Source organism: Gossypium arboreum, chromosome 5 (genome assembly GCF_025698485.1).
Source record: "Gossypium arboreum isolate Shixiya-1 chromosome 5, ASM2569848v2, whole genome shotgun sequence".
Classification (NCBI taxonomy): Eukaryota; Viridiplantae; Streptophyta; class Magnoliopsida; order Malvales; family Malvaceae; genus Gossypium; species Gossypium arboreum.
In genome coordinates this window covers 84,347,739-84,368,449 of record NC_069074.1, presented here as the reverse complement: position 1 = coordinate 84,368,449, position 20,711 = coordinate 84,347,739, and the positions used below count along the sequence as shown (strand labels likewise).

General features: G+C 34.2%; 1 protein-coding gene across 1 annotated transcript; it reads left to right on the top strand.

Moving 5' to 3' along the window:
• Positions 1–12,662: 12,662 nt before the first annotated feature.
• On the top strand, positions 12,663–19,544 carry LOC108452868 (probable disease resistance protein At4g27220). Its single transcript, XM_017750651.2, has 8 exons — positions 12,663–13,087; positions 13,203–13,239; positions 13,408–13,471; positions 13,557–16,369; positions 16,462–16,596; positions 17,315–17,932; positions 18,232–18,865; positions 19,253–19,544. The coding sequence occupies exons 4-7, from the start codon at positions 14,135–14,137 to the stop codon at positions 18,535–18,537; spliced, it is 3,294 nt and encodes a 1,097-aa protein (XP_017606140.1). The 5' UTR covers positions 12,663–13,087; positions 13,203–13,239; positions 13,408–13,471; positions 13,557–14,134; the 3' UTR covers positions 18,538–18,865; positions 19,253–19,544.
• Positions 19,545–20,711: the final 1,167 nt, after the last annotated feature.

Here is a 20,711-nt window from a genome sequence, read left to right as displayed (position 1 = left end):
TCATTGAAACTCATTTTCTATATTTCGAGTACACACCTGGTATTGTTTTGCAGCGAAAGCACTCCTGAGCTTCCCAAAACCTAAAACCAGAATATCCAATTTCGATTTAGCAATTGATTAATGGATTTCGACAATAATAAGTTAACAGAAACCCAACTTACCACCGACGAAAAACCTTCGTTAACACTTGTTAAACCAAAGAAATGAATTTTTCTACTCGAAACCTTCTCCTACACTATCAATTGCAGTAAAAATCATATTCTTAATTACTTATTACACAACTATGACGAACTGAAATAGAAAACTTACCGAACCCGTACAAGTGTAATTTTCGTTGTTAAAAGAAAAAACGAATTAGGGAAACAAAAGGAAAAGGAAGAGGGAAAGTTCCAAGAGAATTTTGGCAGAGTGATGGGGGAAACCGAACGTCAGAAAGAGAGGGATTTTTGAAAAAGAAAAAAAATACCCCAGACATGTTAACAAAACCCAAATCCCTTAGATTTCTCCCCACTAACCCACTAACACCCAACTTATCAGAATTCACATTCCACCGAAACACTGACACAAAATCAAGCAAAAAAATATCACTCACGCTCGTGCAGGGATTCGAACACAGGACTTCCAATACACAGACTCCCTTACCACTCGAACCAGCAGGCTCATTCTGACATGGTTTTGAAAATTAAATATAAGCGTACTGAACAAGGATAGGTCTTAAGTCAGAAAAATACCAAAATTCACCAAAGGTAAGGCAAGGCTTAAACTTGGGACCACTCACACACACTCAGAACACTTAACCACTGAAGCGGATACATATTTGTATGAAATATTCACAGGTACAGAAACATAAAACTTGAGGCGTTACAAACTTTACCTCCTAAAAGAAATTTCGACCTCAAAATTTACCTATTTAGAATAGATGAGGATACTGCTGCAGCATCGAATCCTCCAATTCCCACGTGGCTTTCTCGGTGCCATGATTCTGCCATAGAACCTTCACTAAAAGTATGGACTTCCTCCTCAGAATCCTAACATCTCAATCCAGAATTTGAACCAGTTTCTTCTCAAAAGTCAAATCCAATCTAACTTCGATCTCCCCAACAGACACAACATGAGATAGGTCAGACCGGTATTGCCTCAGCATTGATACGTGGAACACATCGTGAATACGGTCTATCTCGAGAGGTAGCTCCAACTGGTAAACAACTGGCCTTACTCGCTTCAAAATTCAATATAGTCCAATAAACCTAGGGCTTAACTTGCACTTACGACTTAACCTCAGAACTTTCTTCCATGGAGAGTCCTTAAGGAATACAAAATCCTCTACAGAGTACTCAATCTCACATCTCTTCAGATCTACATATGATTTTTGCCTATCAGAAGCCACTTTTAGACGATCCTGAATCAGTCAAACGTTATCCTCTGTCTTAGAAACTAGTTCAGGACCCAAAATTCGACGTTCACCCAACTCAATCCAACATAGTGGAGTACAATACTTACGACCATATAGAGCCTTATAAGGTGCCATCTGGATGCTAGGCTGAAAATTATTATTGTAGGAGAACTCAGCTAGCGGCAGATAATCCTCTCAACTACCTCAGAAATCGATCACACAACTCCGAAGCATATCCTCCAGTATCTGAATCACCCTCTCAGATTGATCATCAGCATGAGGATGAAACGCAGAACTGAAGTCCAATCTCAACCCCAGAGCTTTAGGTAACTTCCTCCAGAACCGAAATGTAAAACGAGGATTTCTATTAGAAATAATCGACATTGGAACCCTATGCAGTCTAACTATCTTGGTGATATACAACTTCGCCAACTTCTAAAGAGAAAATTCCATTAGAACCGGAATGAATTGAGCAGACTTGGTCAATCTATCCACGATGACCCAAACAGAATCCTTCTTAGTGGGTGTTAAAGGTAACCCACTAACGAAATCCATCGTTACTTGCTCCTATTTCCATAAAAAAATCTTAACTGGCTGCAACAAACCCAAAGGCAACTGATGCTCAGCCTTAACCTGCTCACAAGTCAAACAACGAGTAACAAAATCGGTAACCTCACGCTTCACTCCCGGCTACCAGTACAATTCAAGAAGATTGTGGTACATCTTATTACCACTGGGATGCATAGCATAAGAGCTACTATGCGCCTCCCTTAGAATAGACAGCCTCAGATCAAAATCGTTGGGTACACAGATCCATCCTGGAAAACATAACACACCATCATTGTTTATCCCAAAATCAATAGTAGTACTATTCTCAATCTGTTGAAACTACAAGATCAGAGACTTATCCCTCAACTGCTTATCCTGAATCTGATCAATTCAAGTTAGCTTAACTTGTAACTTAGCTAACAGACTCCCATCATCAAACAGACTAAGGCGAGCAAACATCGCCCTCAAATTAGTCATCACTTTACGACTAAGAGCTCGGCCACCACATTGGCCTTACCGGGATGATACTTAATAGTGCAGTCATAATTTTTAAGCAACTCAATCTATTGCCACTGCCTAAGATTCAACTCCTTCTGAGTAAAGAGATATTTTGAGGCTTTTGTGATTGATGTAGATGATACACCTCTCACCATATATATAATGCATCCAGATTTTCAACACAAAGACCACGACAACCAAATTGAGATCATGCATCGAATAGGTCCCTTCATGTGTCTTAAGCTGATGGATACATAAGCCACAACTTTACCATCCTGTATCAGAACGTAACCCAACCCAACGTGTAAAGCATCACTATAGACCACAAACTCCTTACCAGATTCAGGTTGTACCAAAATAGGAACCTAACTCAGAATAGACTAGAGCTTCTTAAAATTCTCTTACCGTGATCAGTCTAGACAAAAGGGACACTTTTAAGCAAAAGCTTAGTAAGAGGAGCTATAATCAAAGAGAACCCTTCGACAAACCGCTGATTATATTTCGCCAAACCCAGAAAGCTACGGATCTCAGATACATTATTAAGTTGTTTCCAATCTAACACAACCTCAATCTTTCGAGTATCAACACGAATCCCCTCAGCAGAAACCACGTGCCCTAGAAAAGTTACTTCACGTAACCAGAACTCACACTTGCTTAACTTAGCGTAAAGCTGCTTCTCATGCAAAATCTGAGGCACTACTCTAAGATGCTCATCATGCTCATCCTCAGTCTTAGAGTAAACAAGAATATCATCGATGAAGACTACAACAAATCGATCCAAATAAGGCTGAAACACTTGGTTCATCAGATCTATAAATACAGTCGGAGCATTCGTCAGACCAAAAGGCATAACTAGGAACTCGTAATGTCCATAACGTGTCTTAAATGCAATCTTATGAACATCAGCCTTCTTAACCCTCAACTGATGATACCTAGATCGAAGATCAATCTTAGAGAACACAGAAGCCCCTTGAAACTGATAAAACAGGTCGTCGATCTTCAGAAGCGGATACTTATTCTCAACAGTCAGCTTATTCAGCTGCTAATAATCAATGCACATTCTCATGGTCTCATCTTTCTTCTTAACAAACAAAACTGGTGCTCTCTACGGAGACACACTACGACGGATGAAACCATGATCCAAAAGCTCTTGCAATTGAACCTTAAGCTCAGTAAGCTCTTTTGGTGCCATACTGTAGGGAGCGGTGGATACTAGAGCTGTACCCGAAAGAAGCTCAATCCTAAACTCAACCTCCTGATTAAGAGATAAACCTGATAACTTCTCGGGAAAACATCTAAAAAATCTTTTACAGTTCTGATATTCCTAACAGAAGAGTTTTCAGAATAAAAAAAACACTGACGTAAGCCAAGTACGCCTCACACCCTTTCCGAACCAGTTTCTTAGCCATAAGAGTGGAAATCACATTAGACAGGTAATCTTGACGCTCGCCAATTACAACCACTTCTCTATTATCCTTAGTCCTTAGAACGGTCTTCTTAGTTACGTAGTCCAAACTAACTCGGTACTTAACCAACCAATCCATGTCCAGGATTAAGTCGAACTCCCTAAACAAAAGCTCCATCAAATTTGCCAGAAATATCTCCCCTTGCACCTCTAACGGGACATCCTTATACAGTTTACTAACCAGAATAGACTGGCCTAACGGACTTATCACAGTAACCTCACTAGAAGTACTCTCAACGAAAATCCTCAAGTTTTCAGAAAATAAACTGGCTATATAGGAATGAGTAAATCCTATGTTTATCAGAGCAATGTAAGGTACATCAAATATAAAGAACGTACCAGTGATGACGTCAAGAGCATCTCTGTCCTCTTGGCGACGTACAACATAAACTAAAGCAAGCTGCCTTGCCTCTGTCTAACTAGCACCTCTGCCAGGTGCTTTCTGTCCTCAGCCCATACTATTACCACCCCTAGCCAGACCACGACTCCTAGGTGGTTGCTGAACTACTTTCTGCGACTGCACGAGACCTGATTCTAGAGCTTGCACCTGATTATCCCTTAATGGAAACTCCCTAATGCAGTACTCTAATGATCCACACCTCAAACAAGCCCAATCCTCCTCCAACACTCACCCAAATGGCATCTCCCATAACCTCCACAAGGCAGTATCCTAGTAGAAGCAACAGGGGCTCCCACTCTAACTAGCCTATCAGATCTGGCATTTTTCTTTGGCTTCTACATAGAACTCGAGGGTTCCGGATTTCTCTTGTTCTTACCTCTCTCCCTATCTCTATTCTGGCACTCCATCTTTAGCGATCTTTTCCTTTTCGACCAAAACAAAAAACTCGCGCTCCCTCTGTGGAACTATCAAAACTCTCAGATTATCCCCCAGCCCATCCTCAAAATGAACACACCTCTCATATTCCGATGCCACTATACCTTGAGCATAGCGGCTTAGCTTTAGAAATTCAGCCTTATACTTGGCCACAGATCGGTCACCTTGCGTGAGGTTCAAGAACTCACACCTGCGAGCATCAACGTATCTAGCTCCCACATACTTGCTCTAAAATGTAGTCTTAAAGAATTCCCAAGTCAGATGATCAGGCTGGGTGCCCTAGCTAACCGTCAACCACTATTGGTAAGCCTCATCGTGAAGCAAGGAGATTGTACCCTTCAATTTCTGCTCGGATGTACAATCCAGATCATCTATAATTCTCTCAGTGGCCTCTAACCAGTACTCGGCCACTTTAGGAGTGACTCCTATAACACCCCTAAATAACTCAGCTCTATTAGATCAAAGTCATTCAATTACTGACCCTTGGCCCTTAGATCCAGTATTGAGCCCAACGACCCTCTCTAATATCCTCAGCATGGCTTGAGATAGTGTGTCATCCTCAGCCGAACGACTCTGAGACCTAGTCTCAATAGTAGGTAACACAAGTGTCTCACTAGTGTCCAAATTTGGTATGCTGCCCAGAGATAAAGACTCAGCTCGAGCCTCCTATGGCCTCTACATCGGCCTCGAGTACCATGTCCACAAATACCTCATACACTCATTGTAATTTTGAAGTTTTATCTATATTAAGAATTTTATGCATCAATTTCAATTTTTATTAACAAATGTTTTATGCAGAAAGTTTTAGAAGTTCAGAGTTATTCGGATGTTTCAGTCTCTAAATGTTTCACTACAGTTTCAGAGAGTACTAACTAATAGTGTTTTCAAAGTAACTATTTATAGTATTTCAGAGTAATCTATCTAAGTTTTAGAAAACTTACAGAATCGGCACCGGAGACTCGATGTACCACATACTTAATCAGAGTGTTTAAAATCATTTGAAAACCAATTCTTTCAAACCAAATTTTGGAACCCAAAATTCACAACCGTGTTTTGCAACCTAGTTTTGATAGCACTAAATGTAATACCCTAAACTCAACCTAGACGTTATGGCCGAATCTAGCGATGTCACATGGAAAGAATTTTGAAAACGGAGCTAACTTGATAAAAACCTTAAGCTTATAAACCCTTAATTGCTTTCATTTATTTCAAAATATATATTCAATAGTCATCTTGCCTTAAAATGTATAATTTTAGCGGAAGCTTAGGAAAATCGTCGTGTTTAAGGAAGACAGTTCGCATTTTTGGAAAATCTGTTTTTAGGTAAAACCATCATAGTAATAAACAAGTTAAATTTAAAAACCCAAAACCAAAGCCAAACAGTTTGAAAGAGTCCAGAGAGTCCCAGAAAATACAACCTCTCGAATCTCAATGCCAAAACTTAAATAAAACCATAAAACAAAATAAAATAGTAATAGCGAGTGGTCACTGTCAAGTCCTCCGCTGCACTGATCCGCCTAACTCTATGGATAACCTGTTCAAAACAAATATAAAATGGGTGAGTTTACGTAACTCGGTGTGTAACTCAGCAGAATTAAACATGCAATCATACAAATTATCAAACATCAGTCATATACAAATTAGGGCCCATGCCCATCTCAGATACAAATACAGATGTGCAAATTAGAATCAGAAATAAAAAATCCTACCCCCATCCTCTACACACCATCTCTGATCATCTCTACACACCATGTGGGGTTAAAAACACCCACCCAGCCCTGCACACCATATAGCACTGATGCGGCACAAAACATATATAATGCAGCCATGCTGCCAGATATTAGGCACAAATTGCCTTTTAGAACACTTTTTCCAATATACATCATCCCATCCCCAATATCAGGTACAGAAAGATACAATTACAGATAAACAGACTAACATGTTCAAATACTTTCATATAAGCGTATATAGATAACAGATATGTAGATAATAGTGCAAGTAAACATGCATCAATCTCCTAATGAGATCAAAATATCAAACGATTAGATCATATAGTTTAGGGTTTATTTAGCCCTTACCGACCCTATAGTAGGCCCATTGTCGTTTGGGATGACCCGTGCAACCCTAGGGAAAACTCAAATAAATGGGCCCATACACCCGTGTGGACTGCCCATGTAGGCTCACACGCCCAATATGGCCCATACGCCCGATTTGGTCAAGCTCGTGTGGCTCACATGACTACATCCTAGCCACTACATGGCCGTGTCTAGCGCACGACCTCACCTTTATCGACCACACGGCCTTGTCTCACACACGGCCTGCTACACACCTATGTGACATCGATAGTGGCCTTTTTCGTCTTTTACTGGAACTTATTTTTCTACATTTCGGGTACATACTTGGTATTGTTTTGTAACGAAAACACTCCCGAGCTTCCCAAAACCTAAAACCAGAATATCCAACGTTGATTTAGCAATTGATTAACAGATTTCGACAATAATAAGCTAACAGAAACCAGACTTACCACCGAAGAAGAACCTTCATTAACACTTGTTAACCAAAGAAACGAATTTCACTACTCGAAACATTCACCTACACTATCAATTGCAATAGAAATTAGATTCTTAATCGCTTATTACACAATTATGACGAACCGAAATAGAAAACTTACCAAACATGCACAAGTGTAATTTCTGTTGCTAAAAGAAAAGATGAATTAGGGAAACAAAAGGAAAAGGAAGAGGGAAAGTTCCAAAGGAATTTCGGCAGAGTAATGGGGGATACCGAGCGTCAAAAGGAGATGGATTTTCAAAAAAGAAAATAAAATAGAAAATACCCTAGACATGTTGACAACCCCCAAATCCCTTAGATTTCTCCCCACTAACCCACTAACACTTAACTTCTCAGAATTTACATTCCATTGAAACACAAAACTGAGCAAAAAATATCACCCATGCTCGCGCAATGATTCGAACATAGGACCTCCAACACACAAACTCCCTTACGACTCGAACCAACAGGCTCATTCTGACATGGTTTTGCAAAATTAAGTATAAGCCCACTAAGCAAGGGTAGGACTTAAGTCAGAAAAATACCAAAATTTACCAAAGATAAGGCTTGAACTTGATACCTCACACACACACCCAAAACACTGAATCACTACAGCAGATACATATTTGTATTAAGTATTCACAGGTACAAAAACATAAAACTTGAGGAGTTACAAAAGCATGGGGTGATTGGCAAATTAATCAGCACCAACTTGTTGCAAAGGAAGATTCCCTTTTTCTTTCCAATCCACTAAAACAAAGACTTATATAATAATTTAGATCCAATGTTGCAATAATCTCATAATTGAAGCACCAATTCCACTCACGCAATTATTGCAATAATAGATTTATTATTTTTTAATGGGTTAATTGTAACACCCCCTAACCCTTATCTGTCCTTGGAATAGGATTATAGGGCATTACCAGTCAATACAATTTAATTACGGACATTTATTAAAATAATTGTTTACACTTATCCTATATTTAACATATTGTCCCTTTAATGGACCCTCGAAGTCCAATATGAACAGTAAAATCAATTCGAGACTAATTTAAAATCACAACGAATTTTTCTCAATATTTCAAAATTTTCCTATCAAACAGTATCCATACGCCAATGTGTCTCCATAACACGCCCGTGTGGGCACACTTTGTGGCTCACATGGCCTGAACACACCCGTGTCCTCTACTCGTAGAGCTCTTTGAATTGTTACTCATGAACTAATTGATTTCACAAGGCCAAGTCACACGTCCGTGTGCTTAGCCCGTGTGGGTTTATTTTCAATTCGAATCTAGTGCAGTTTTCAGACGGCCCTATCGCACGCCCATGTCCAAGACCTTGTCTTCCAGACGACTGAGACATACGGTCATGTATCTGCCCATGTAGTAGTACCTGAGCATTCTGTTTGCAATACTTCAGATGCAGGGGACATAAAGCCTAACAACACGTCCGTGTGCAAGTCGTGTGTCTCACACGGTCTGGTTACACGTCCGTGTGTTAGGCTATGTGGACTCAAAATGAGCCTTGCAAATCTAGTTTACCAACCCTGCAAATCTAGAACCCTAATCAACACAATTTTTAATCTCTTAACTTATTCAAATTACGATCTAATACATTTAAAGCATATTAATTTGACCAAAATAAACATCCAACCAATGACCCTCATTGGTACCAGAATTTATTTCAACCATCATTGCAATAAAATACTAATTGAACTTATTTATGCTTATACCCGAATTTACATCTTTCATACCAAACTTAATTAAGTTATAGACTCAATCATTATCATTTATAACATCATTTACAATAACTTTCCAAAATGACCACTTTTGACATCCTAGGTACATGCCATTACCAATAATAAACATACTTCTCCACTTACAGTTTGGGATCAGCCTGGGATGCTGATTCAACGATCTGATTTTAACTTATCCTGCGCACGGAAACAAACCGTATGCTGAGTATGAACTCAGTGGTATTTCTATAATCTGAACACTTAATAACATAACATACACTTAAAATCATATATTGATCTTGAATATTCAATTATTCATTTCATGGATAAATTCTTTATAACTCATTCAATCTTCATCATCTATTAACCCGATTAGCTTTTCAAAATAAATTCACAAATAATTTAAAACAATAATATTTTCCATTCATATGTCTCACTTATACTTCTATTCATTATTCAATTTCAGTAAATAATATTTAACTATTACATTTCATTCAGTAACCCGTATAATCCAAGCTCAATATCAGTTAATATTTTTCAGTGTCACTCAATTTATCAATTTCATTTAGTAACATTCAATCATTCAGTAGCAATTAGTTATTCAGTAACAATCATTTGCTCAGTAGCAATCAGTTATTCAGTAACGATCAATTATTCAGTAACAGTCAGTCGTTCAGTATTTTTATTTACCCCTATTAACATGACTCGGACACTAATGGATACACGGATCCAACCATCACACCAGTACAATACGGCACATAGTGCCTCATCGGCCAAGCCGAAGTAAATAGTAACAGTAACAGTACGATACAGAGTACCTCATCGGAATTAATCCGGAACAGTAACAGTACGACATTTATAATACCTCATCGACTCAAGGTCGAAGTATCCCTGAACGCTTCCAATCCTATGGCATGCCAACTATATCCAACTTAGCCCGAATACTGTTAATAGGGTTTTCAATTCACTTGCAATTTTTCAACCAATACACATTTCAATTAATCACATATATTTTCAATTCAATACAATTCACTTTACTTTTCAATAAAAAATATTCAAATTTCACAATAATCGCATATTCATATCAATTCAATTCAATAACAATTACTAATACTTACCATAACATTTAATCAAAATAAAACAATTAATAATTAAATTCACCTTTCAATTCCAACCAATGCTCCCTCCAATTCAAATAATCATCTCAATGCACTTAGCATACATCTTAAATAATAATTTCAACAATTATATATTAAGTTCAGATTTTAGAAATACAAACCGTAATTTTCGAGCTAACCCTCGTTGTCTTTGCCTTGTTCTTTCTTGGCTGAGGTTTCTGGCACAATATTAGCTACGGAAATTAAAATAATTATACCATTAATTACAACACTCATTATAACAAATAATTGAATTTCTATTCAGTTTATACCTTATTTTCAATTAAATCCTAACTAACTCATTCACTTTACTAACTTAATTCATACTTCATTCTTATTCAAATTCCTATCAAATTCAACTTAACTATCAAGTGTTCGTAATAAAATCTTAATTTAAAACTTCGTTCAATTTAATCCCTACTATGTAAAACTTATAACTTACTTTACAATTCAATCCCCTTTTTCAATTCTATCTTGAAATTCATTCAATTAAACCCCTAATTTATTATTTTGTTCAACATGAACTATGTTCAAAAACTTAAGAACTTTCAAAATCTCAACTTAATTTCTACAAAACTTTGTTCTAAAACTTCTAAAACATCAAAATTAAAATAAAAGAACTTAATTAATTTACCTATTAAAGCTTAAAGCTTCCAAACCCTGGTTTTTCCTTTTCTTTGTTTTCTTATTTTTCCCTGGTACTTTCGAATAGCCTATTCTATTTTTATTTCCTTCTTTGTTTTATTTTCTTTTATTTTATGCTTTATTTGTTTAATAATAATATTATATCTTAATAAATATGTATTTAATAATCAATATATTTATTATAAGTTTAATATTACTTATATTTACACATGTACTATATCATCATCATTATACATTTGTCATGTTTTAATTTATTTATCACATAAAAATCTTATAATATAATTATTTAATTAATAAATATTTTTACTTAATAATAAATAATAAATATCTATTTACTTAAATTAAATGTAATTAAATAAATATATCACAATTGTACAAATATAATTATTACACATGTATATTTTTATTACCATACATTTGTCTTTACTTTAATTTATTTTATAATTTAATATCAATTTAATAAAATAATATTAATAAATATCAAATATAAAACCATAATAAATAATAATAATAATTTAATATACATATTTATGCATAAAAATCAAAGATTTTTATGCATTTGTCGCTCACTTAGGACAAATGGTATAGTTACCATTTTGATCCTTTTATTTCCTTTTAATCTACAATTAAACTTTCACACTTTATTCAATTTAGTCTTTCTTCCTATTTACTCTTAATTAAGCTAAATTCACTTAATTAAAGCCTAATTAACCACTCGATTAACTTCATAAATATTTTTAATAAATATTTACGAATCTATTTTTCAGAAACAGAGACTTGAAAATACATTTTCGATAACTATAAAATTCGGTCGTTATATTAATTGCATCAAATGATCCTCATTCTAAATTAATTCATAAATTTTAAATCATTTTAATACATCTCTAAACTAAATAGGTTATATCAATTAAGTTTTTCTGTTACTAAAACCATTAATTTAATGATAAAATATCTCTATAATCTTTCTCAATTTTGGAATTAAACAAATTAGTCCCTATAAAAAAATTGGAGCAATTTAATCACTATCAATTCTGAAAATAAGTAACGAAGGACAATTAGTCACGATGTTAATGTCTTTCGTCAATTGTGCATAATTTTTATTGGCATAATAACAAATTTAGCCTCGATGTTTACGTATTTTGTTATTTTGGTCTTGATTATAAAAAAAACAACAAATTTAGTCTCAACATTTACAAAAATATTGCGAGCTAAATTTGTTAAATCATCATCAAATCAATAGTATGTGTAAATTAGACGAGCTAAATTTATTATTATACCGGTCAAATTTATGTAAAATTAATGAAAAACATTAACGTTGTGATTAATTATCTTTAATTGCTCACTTTCAAAATTGACAAAATTAAATTGCTTTGACTTTTTTAGAGGGATCAATTTGCTCAACATCAAAATTGAGAGGGACTAGAGAGGTCATTTTACCCAGTTTAATCATTAAATAGCATGTTACATCTAATGTAAAGTAATTTAAAATGAAAATTCTAAAATGAATATTATAATTGACGTCCTTTTTTTATAATTTCAGTTTTACTTAATTTTTGTTTTTAATTTCAGTTTTACTTAATTTTAAACATGATTCTATTTCTTTAAAATTTTCATTTTAAATTTAGCAATATAAGATTTGATGTGCCATTTAACGATTGTAATAACAAAAGGACCCGATTGATATAGTATCAATAAACTGAGGGTGTATTTAGAATAATTTGAAGTTTTGGGACCAATTTAAAATGATGGTAATAGTTGAGGGATGCTTGATGGAATTAACTCTTTTCAGATGGTGCTAATTATTAAGTCTGCTTTAGGACAAAGTGAAAAAGTGGAAAGCCGAGTAAAAAGATGAACCAAAGACTCACCTTTTTCTAAGTCCTCTGACATGCCTTGTTGGTCTTTTTTGCAAACCAATCAGCACCAACTTCATTAATTTAGATCCCAATATTGCTGTAATCTCATAACACAAATCCTCTGGCTACAAGAAAACTCAGTTTTTAGTGGCGAAGCATCGTAGAAATTCATGGGTCATACTAAAATAGTAAAATTTTCCGAGCGGTTGAATTTTCCAGGCGGATGAACTTCAATTTCTACTTTGTTTTCTTCCGCCTTCCTTCAAGTTCCTTTCTTTTTGTGTTCAGTTTACTTACTTTTGCTAAAAAAAAAAAAAAACCAACCTTGAAATCCCTTTTGATTGTTTTGTAGTAAGAATCTTCTGAGCACTACGAGTAGTTTGATTTTAAAGTTCCCAAGTGAGGTAAATCTATTTATATTTGCTTCATTTCTTTTATTTCTGTTTTTTTTTTATATATAAATTGAAGTTGTTCTATCTTTTTTTGATCTCATCTCATCTTTTTATGTTTTTATTGAAGCAAATCAGAGCTATAAGACTGTTTGGATTTTGAAGTGGTAAGTGGATATATTTATTATATTTCCCAGCATTATATGTATAATATTATTAGTGTGAGGGTACAAATATTTTGAATTATTATTTTTATAAGTAATTAACTGTCTTTTTTATTTATAATTATATGACATTACACTCGTATATGATTTTATTTTGTGTTGTGTCTTCAGCTGGACTGAGTTGAAAGAACAGCCCATTGATTCTCATAGTTTGAGTTGTCTTTCACCTTCCTTGGTATGTATAAGTAGTGTCCTAATCTTCAAAACACTTTTTGATTCTTTAATATTTTTTAATGGTAATTACTTATAATTCACTGCAGTGTTTGAGCTTGGAACATCATATTCTTCAATTTGAGCTTGTCAAGCATGGGTTGTGGGTTTTGTGGGGCTGCTCTTCCTAACATCTTTGCAACACTGGTTGTGGACTGTGTGTTGAAGCCGGTAGTACGTCAATTTGATTATGTCCGTCGCTTTCATGACAATGTTGAAAAGCTCCGAGAGAAAAAGCGTGAACTCGCAGATGCACGAGATCGTCTACTACATAAGATTGAGGATGCTAAAAACCGGCTTCTACTAATTGAAAATGATGTACAGAACTTGCAATCAAGGGCAGACGAAACACTGTCGGATATGGGAACTCTGGAGGAGGAAATCCAACTGAATAAGAGGTGTCTTAACTGGTGTCCTAATTGGAGTTGGAGATATCAATTAAGCAAGAAAGCAATGAAGAAAATCCAGGATATCTCTGAACTTTTGGACAAATTTCGTCTCCTACTGCCCTTCCCACTATAGACTTCCTATGTTCTAAGGATTTTGTGTTTTCGAAATCTTCAGAGACTACTTTCTATCAAATCATTGAAGCCTTAAAAGATGAGAATATCAACATGAGAATATCAACATGATTGGGTTGTGGGGGATGGGAGGGGTGGGCAAGACCACCCTGGCTCGTGAAGTTGGAAGTCAAGCTCAAAAACTGAATTTGTTTGAGAAAGTTGTGATTACGGTTGTGTCTCAAAAGCCAAATTTTGAGAGAATTCAAGATCAAATTGCACAATACATAGGCTTTGATATGAAGAATAAACAAGGAAGAAGATCCGAGCAAGAATTATGGTTAAGGCTGAAGAATGAACCGAGGATTCTTATCATCCTTGATGATATTTGGGAATCTATCAACTTAAAGGAGAAGATAGGAATTCCAATTGGGGATGATCATAAAGGCTGCAAAGTTCTTTTAACAACACGCCGTAAACGAGTATGTCAAATTATGGAGTGTCGACGGGTGGTAGAACTTGACTGTTTGGATGATGATGAAGCTTGGACTCTGTTTGAAAAGAAAGCAGGTCTAGATGACTTTTCTGATGATTCTATTAAAACCCCAGCAAAGAAAATTGTCAAAAAATGTGGGGGTTTGCCTATAGCTATAGTTCCGCTGGCAAGTGCCTTGAAAGGCAAAACAAATTGTCATGAGTGGCAAGCTGCATACCGGAGACTCGAAGGTCGTAGATTGACTGAAATAGAGGATGTTGATGAAAGAAATGCCTATGTAATTCTTGAGACGAGCTTCGATTACTTGAAGGATATGATGACCAAGACATGTTTCTTGTTGTGCTCTTTATTTCCCGAAGATCATGAGATTTATGTGGACGACTTGGTAGGATATGCATGGGGACTGGAGTTGTATAAAGGCATGGACTCAATTAAAGATGTTAGAAGCGAAGTGCTTGCATCGATTGAGATCCTCAAGAACTCTGGTTTGTTGCTAGATTCCGGAGAAATGCATGTCAAAATGCATGATGTGGTTCGCCAATTTGCTTTGTGGATAGCATCTTCAAGAAAGGAGATTTCTTTTGGGACTGTTGAAACACTCCCGATGGATGAAAGTTTCAAGCATTACACAGCAATCTCCTTCGAAACTGATCAAACAGATGAACTTCCTAAAGGAGTCGGTTTTCCATACCTCAAACTTCTTTTACATGGTGGCAATCGTTTCGTGGAAACTTCAAGCGAATTCTTTGAGGGTATGAAGGCATTACAAGTTTGTGCTTTGAAATATCAATTGATATCTCTAGCTGCATTTAAGTTTAATATGAACCTTCGAACTTTCTGTTTGATTAATTGTGAACTCTCTGACATCTCGATGCTTGGGAAGCTGAAGACACTTCATATTCTCTCTTTAAGTCAATCTGATATCACTGAATTGCCGACTGAAGCTGGTGATTTGGAAAATCTAAGACTGTTGGATTTATCGTATTGCGATGATCTACGAAGAATTGCTCCTAATTTAATACAAAGATTGTCCAATTTAGAAGAACTATACTTGCATGGTTGTAGTTCATTAAAATGGGCGACTGAGAATTCAACTAAAAAGGAAAGCTATTCTAGCCTATCGGAGTTGAATTCATTGCCAAAGTTGGTTGTAATATCATTGGATATTTCTTCTGAACATCTTCCAGATGGCTTTGTGTTTCGTAGATTATGGAGCTTTGATTTTTGCATTGGCATAAAAAGACCCAAGTGGTACAAAAAGAGCGAAACTTGTCCAATCTCAAGATCTTTGAGAATCAAGAAATCTGTAGATGCATGCAAGCAACTACTTGAAAATGTAGAATTTCTTCAATTGAATGATGTGGAGGGTCACCCAAACCTTATTCCGAGCTTGGACTTGGGATTTAGTAAGTTGACTTCTCTAGATCTTCGTCTGTGCCACTTTATGCAATGCCTAATTGATGCACCAAAGCAGCAAGTGCCAATCACGACACTCTCTAATTTGAGGAAGTTATCATTAAGTTGTATGTTTGATTTGGAAGAGATGTGCAATGCTCCCCAGCCGCAAGGTTTTTTACAAAAGCTTGAAGAGGTTATAGTTTCAGATTGTGATAAGATGCAAGTCTTATTCCCTAATGTTGAATTGAAGAGCATAGAACTAGAAGGGCCCAGTAGTCATTTATGCCTCCAAAGTCCGAAGATTGTTAAAATAAAGAGATGCAATAATTTGAAATATATCTTCCCAATGTCAGTTGCTAATAGCCTTGGACAATTGCATACTTTGAAGATAAAGAGTTGCTCGCAATTGGAAGATATAATCCAAGACCGACAAGCTGCATACAAATGTCTACTCCAAAGTCTAAGGGAAGTATGTGTATCTCATTGCAATAACTTGACATCTCTTTTCCTTATTGCCTTATGGTCAAAGATTGGGAAATTTGATTATGCTTTTCATTTCAGGTTTCGTTGATTGATTTACCTCAATTGAAAGGAAGGGATGTGAATGACATTATGCTCACACAATTGTCTTTGCAGAAGTTAAAAGTGCACAATTGTCCTCAATTGACACATTTTATTATTTCGACTACTATACGAGTAAGATTTTTCTTTTGTTTTATATTATATATTTATTTATTAATTCGTTTCTTTTTTTCTTTAATAATTTTTGTTTGAATAGTTGTTTAAAAGATAGAATTTATTTTATAACTTTGGTCTAAAACTAATCTAAGTAACCTTTTAAAACAAATTAGTTGATTATAATACTAAATTATACAAACTATATGTTTTAGATATGTTGCAAACTATTTATCTAATACTAAATTATATTATACCTATTAAGTGGGTAAACAAAATAAGTTACATAAAATTATATATAAGTTTTAGTTCGGTTGGTATCGATATTGTTGTATGAATAGGAGGATGTGGGTTTGGCGCACTTAAGAACGTTTATCTTTCTATTTAAACGTGGGAAGGAATTATGAATGATTTTAGAATTTGTATAAAAAATATACTAAAAAATATATATTTAAATTTTTTTTAAAATGTAGTCTTTAACACGGTGATTTTTTGTTTTTGTATTAATATATGAAAACGAGTTTAAGTAATTTCCAATTGCGTTGTTACACCTATCTAATAATTTATATATGTAAAGATTATGTGATATTATTTATGACTGTTTTGCACCACATTTTTGGAGTATAATATTGATTTAAGTTAAAATAAATTTTTGTAAGGAAATTAATTGATGAAATGATAAGTTAGTTGTTGACATCTTTGAATATTTTGAAATTGAAAATTGATGATATGTTTATAGGAATTGGTGTTTGGGAAGATGACAAATCAACAATTGAGCAATTTGCATTCATGTAAATATGAGGAGCTAGAGCAAGATCAAACGTCATCACCACATCATCCCCTACCTATTTGCTTTCCAAATCTGATTCGAATTGATATCTTAGAATGTGAAAGCTTGAAATCTCTCTTTCCAATTATTGTTGCTCAAGGTAGGTCTAAAAAACTAAATGCTCCCAATTTGCAAACCCTGAAGATAAAGAGGTGCTTTGTAATGGAAGAAATAATCCAAGACTCACAAGTATCAACCATAAGCTTCCAATGCCTAAAGGAAGTACAAGTCACAGAATGCAATAATTTGAAATTTCTCTTCCCAATGTGTGTTGCTGGTAATCTTGGGCAATTGCAAACTCTGAAGATAGAGAGCTGTTCGCAATTGCAAGAAATAATCCAAGGACCAGAAGTGCTAATTTCAATGGCTCAAAGTCTTGCACAATTGAATGAAGTTGAGTTAACTGATTTGCCTCAATTGAAAGGAAATGATACAAATGACATCGTGCTGACATCGCCATCTTTGCACGTGTTACATGTGAGAAATTGTCCTCAATTGACACCTTTTATCGTGTCACCCAATATACAAGTGAGACCTTATATATTATTTATTAAAATTTTCACCTTTTGATTTTTTTTTGTATAAAATAAATAAATGCTTGTATAACTCTTTAAAAATAGTTTTCATTTTAGAATTTTGGTCTAAAAACAAATCTAAATAAACCTTTAAGTAGTTTAGTTAATTACAATACCAATTAGTAGTAAATACTTTTATCATCTATATGAGAAATATATATATTATTTATGTTTCTTTTATTTATATATATATATATATTTTGCAAACACTATCTAGTACTTCGTAATATTATTTATGTTGTGTTTTTATAGGTATTGGTGTTGTCGAAGATGACAGAAAAGCAGTTATTTGAATATTCTAGATATAATGTTTCAAGTCTGAAGTACCTTAGTTTGTACAAACTAACTGAATTGCGGGTGATATGGAGTGCTCCCATCCAAGTTGAATACTTTCCAAATCTCACTGAATTGGTAGTCCACAGTTGCAGAAGGTTAATATACATCTTCTCACCTACCATCGCTCGAAATTTCCCACAATTGCGCAGGTTGGATATATATGTGTGTGAGGAATTGGAGCAAATAATTGAGAAGGATCAAACTCCATCACAACATCATTAGCTGTGTAAACTTGAGATGTCTCTTCCCGATTACTCTTGCTCATGGCGGCCTTCCAAAACTATATCGATTAGAACTTGAAGATATCCCCCTATTAGAGCAGGTGTTTGAAGAAGATGAGTCAAATGTGAGTAAGGACGAAGAGGAAGTGATACACCTACCTCGATTAACCCACTTAAAGCTTGATTGGCTACCATACCTCATGAGCTTCAGCCCTCTGGGTTCTCATTTTATTTTCCCATCTTTGACGGATTTACGGGTAAAAGATTGTCCCAACATATACACAAGATTTAGTGTTGATTCAAAGGATTCAGTGCATGCCAAAACACAGGTACACTACTCTTCCAAACTCAATAATAAGCTTTAAAACAAAAGTTTATCCACTGAATTATTTTCTCTATGTATTCTTCCAAGCTCTTTATTTACTAAGCTTTAATTTCTATGCATTAATGCAATATTTTTATTTTGGCTGTCTGAGAGAAATTCTTTTTTTTTTTAATGCTTTAAATGACTAAATGAAATTGCATCGACTGTAAATGGTTTCTGTTGGCTGTCAATATTTCTTTCTAGATATCATTGTTGCATTATTAATTTCAATTCACAGTTCTTGTTCTTAAAATGTCATCCTTTGTCCAATTTTGGAAAACTGGCTTTGCTTTCTTCATCATCAATCATCAAAAGCAAACAGTAATAAGTGAAGGTTTAATTTGCTTTGCAGGTAAGCCAATCAGTTGATGAAATTATAGTGGAAGAATCTGCTACGGCTCAAGAAATTGCATGGCCAATTGGTAGTGATATCTATTGGTGGAACGGGGAAGGTGGGGAAGATGAAAGTGATTTTGAATATTAAAAAGAATGGAGCAGTAAATGAAGTAATTTCTATTTGAAAATTAAGCATTGTGAATGTTGAAATTGAATGCCATGTATTCGTTATTATGTACCACTTATTTTTTCAACTAATTCTAACATTACATAAGGTAATTTAAAAACATCAATAATGTTTGTAGAAACCTTATTTTTTTGAAAAGGCGTTGACTTTAATTTAAAAACGAAAATGGGGGTCACCACCGATTTTTTAAGGTGTGATCAGATCACCTAGTAATTTAGTCGTTTTAATGAAATATTTTAATTTATTAAAACAGCGATTTTGGTTTACGAAATTTGAGAAAATGGGTTCGGGAGTTGGTTACGTGCGAGGAAGGATTAATACTCTTGTCACGCCCAAAATTAGTACTTAATTGATTAATTAATGTCTCAATGTTGAATGTTAAAAATTTTGAAAAGATTTTAAAACACGATTCTTTTTTATTAATGTTCATTTTAAAAATGCTTGAACAAATGAAACGAAATGCTAAAGACTCTCTCGTCTCGAGGTAATAAAATATCACATCCCGTAAGTCACACTACATTTTGAACCCTTGAGAATAATATTGCCTTTAAATTTTATTGAAATTTCATCTATTTTGAAATTTAAAAGAATATTTGTCTATTTAGGTTTAACAAGAAAATGGAAACCCCATAAGTTAGGGTACGATTTCTTGAATTTCCAAAACGCGAAATATTGCTTTATTTTGAATTTTTTTGTTTTTGAATAATAACGAGTACTACATTTACGATGTGTGTTTATTTTGTTCAGAGTAAAACCAAAATGGTCAATATTGGATAAATGTATTGGAGCCTAATGCACAACGTGATTTAAACGAGATAAAAGAAAAAGGCAACATAGAGCATGGAATAATAATACTAATTAGATGTTATGTTAATGAATGTCGACAATATGAAAATATTAATAAATAATTCCTAGAATATATAATGGCAATATTGACATAATACATCATTTTAATACCAAAATTAACAATTGAAGTAAACAAAACAAAATAACATATAAAACAATTTGAAGTAAATAGTATAAAACAATTTAAAATGAATAATATGTAAAACAAATATTAAAATAAATAATATATAAAGCAATTCAAAATAAATAATTTACAAAACACTTTAAAAGAACATATAAAAGAGTTTAAGATAGATAATATGTAAAAAGAAATTTAAAATAAGTAATATACAAAGCAGTTTTTTAAAATTAAAATAAAAATAAAAATAAAATAAAAGATATATATATATAATAGTTCAAAACAAATAATATATATAATAATTTAAAATAAATAAATAATAAA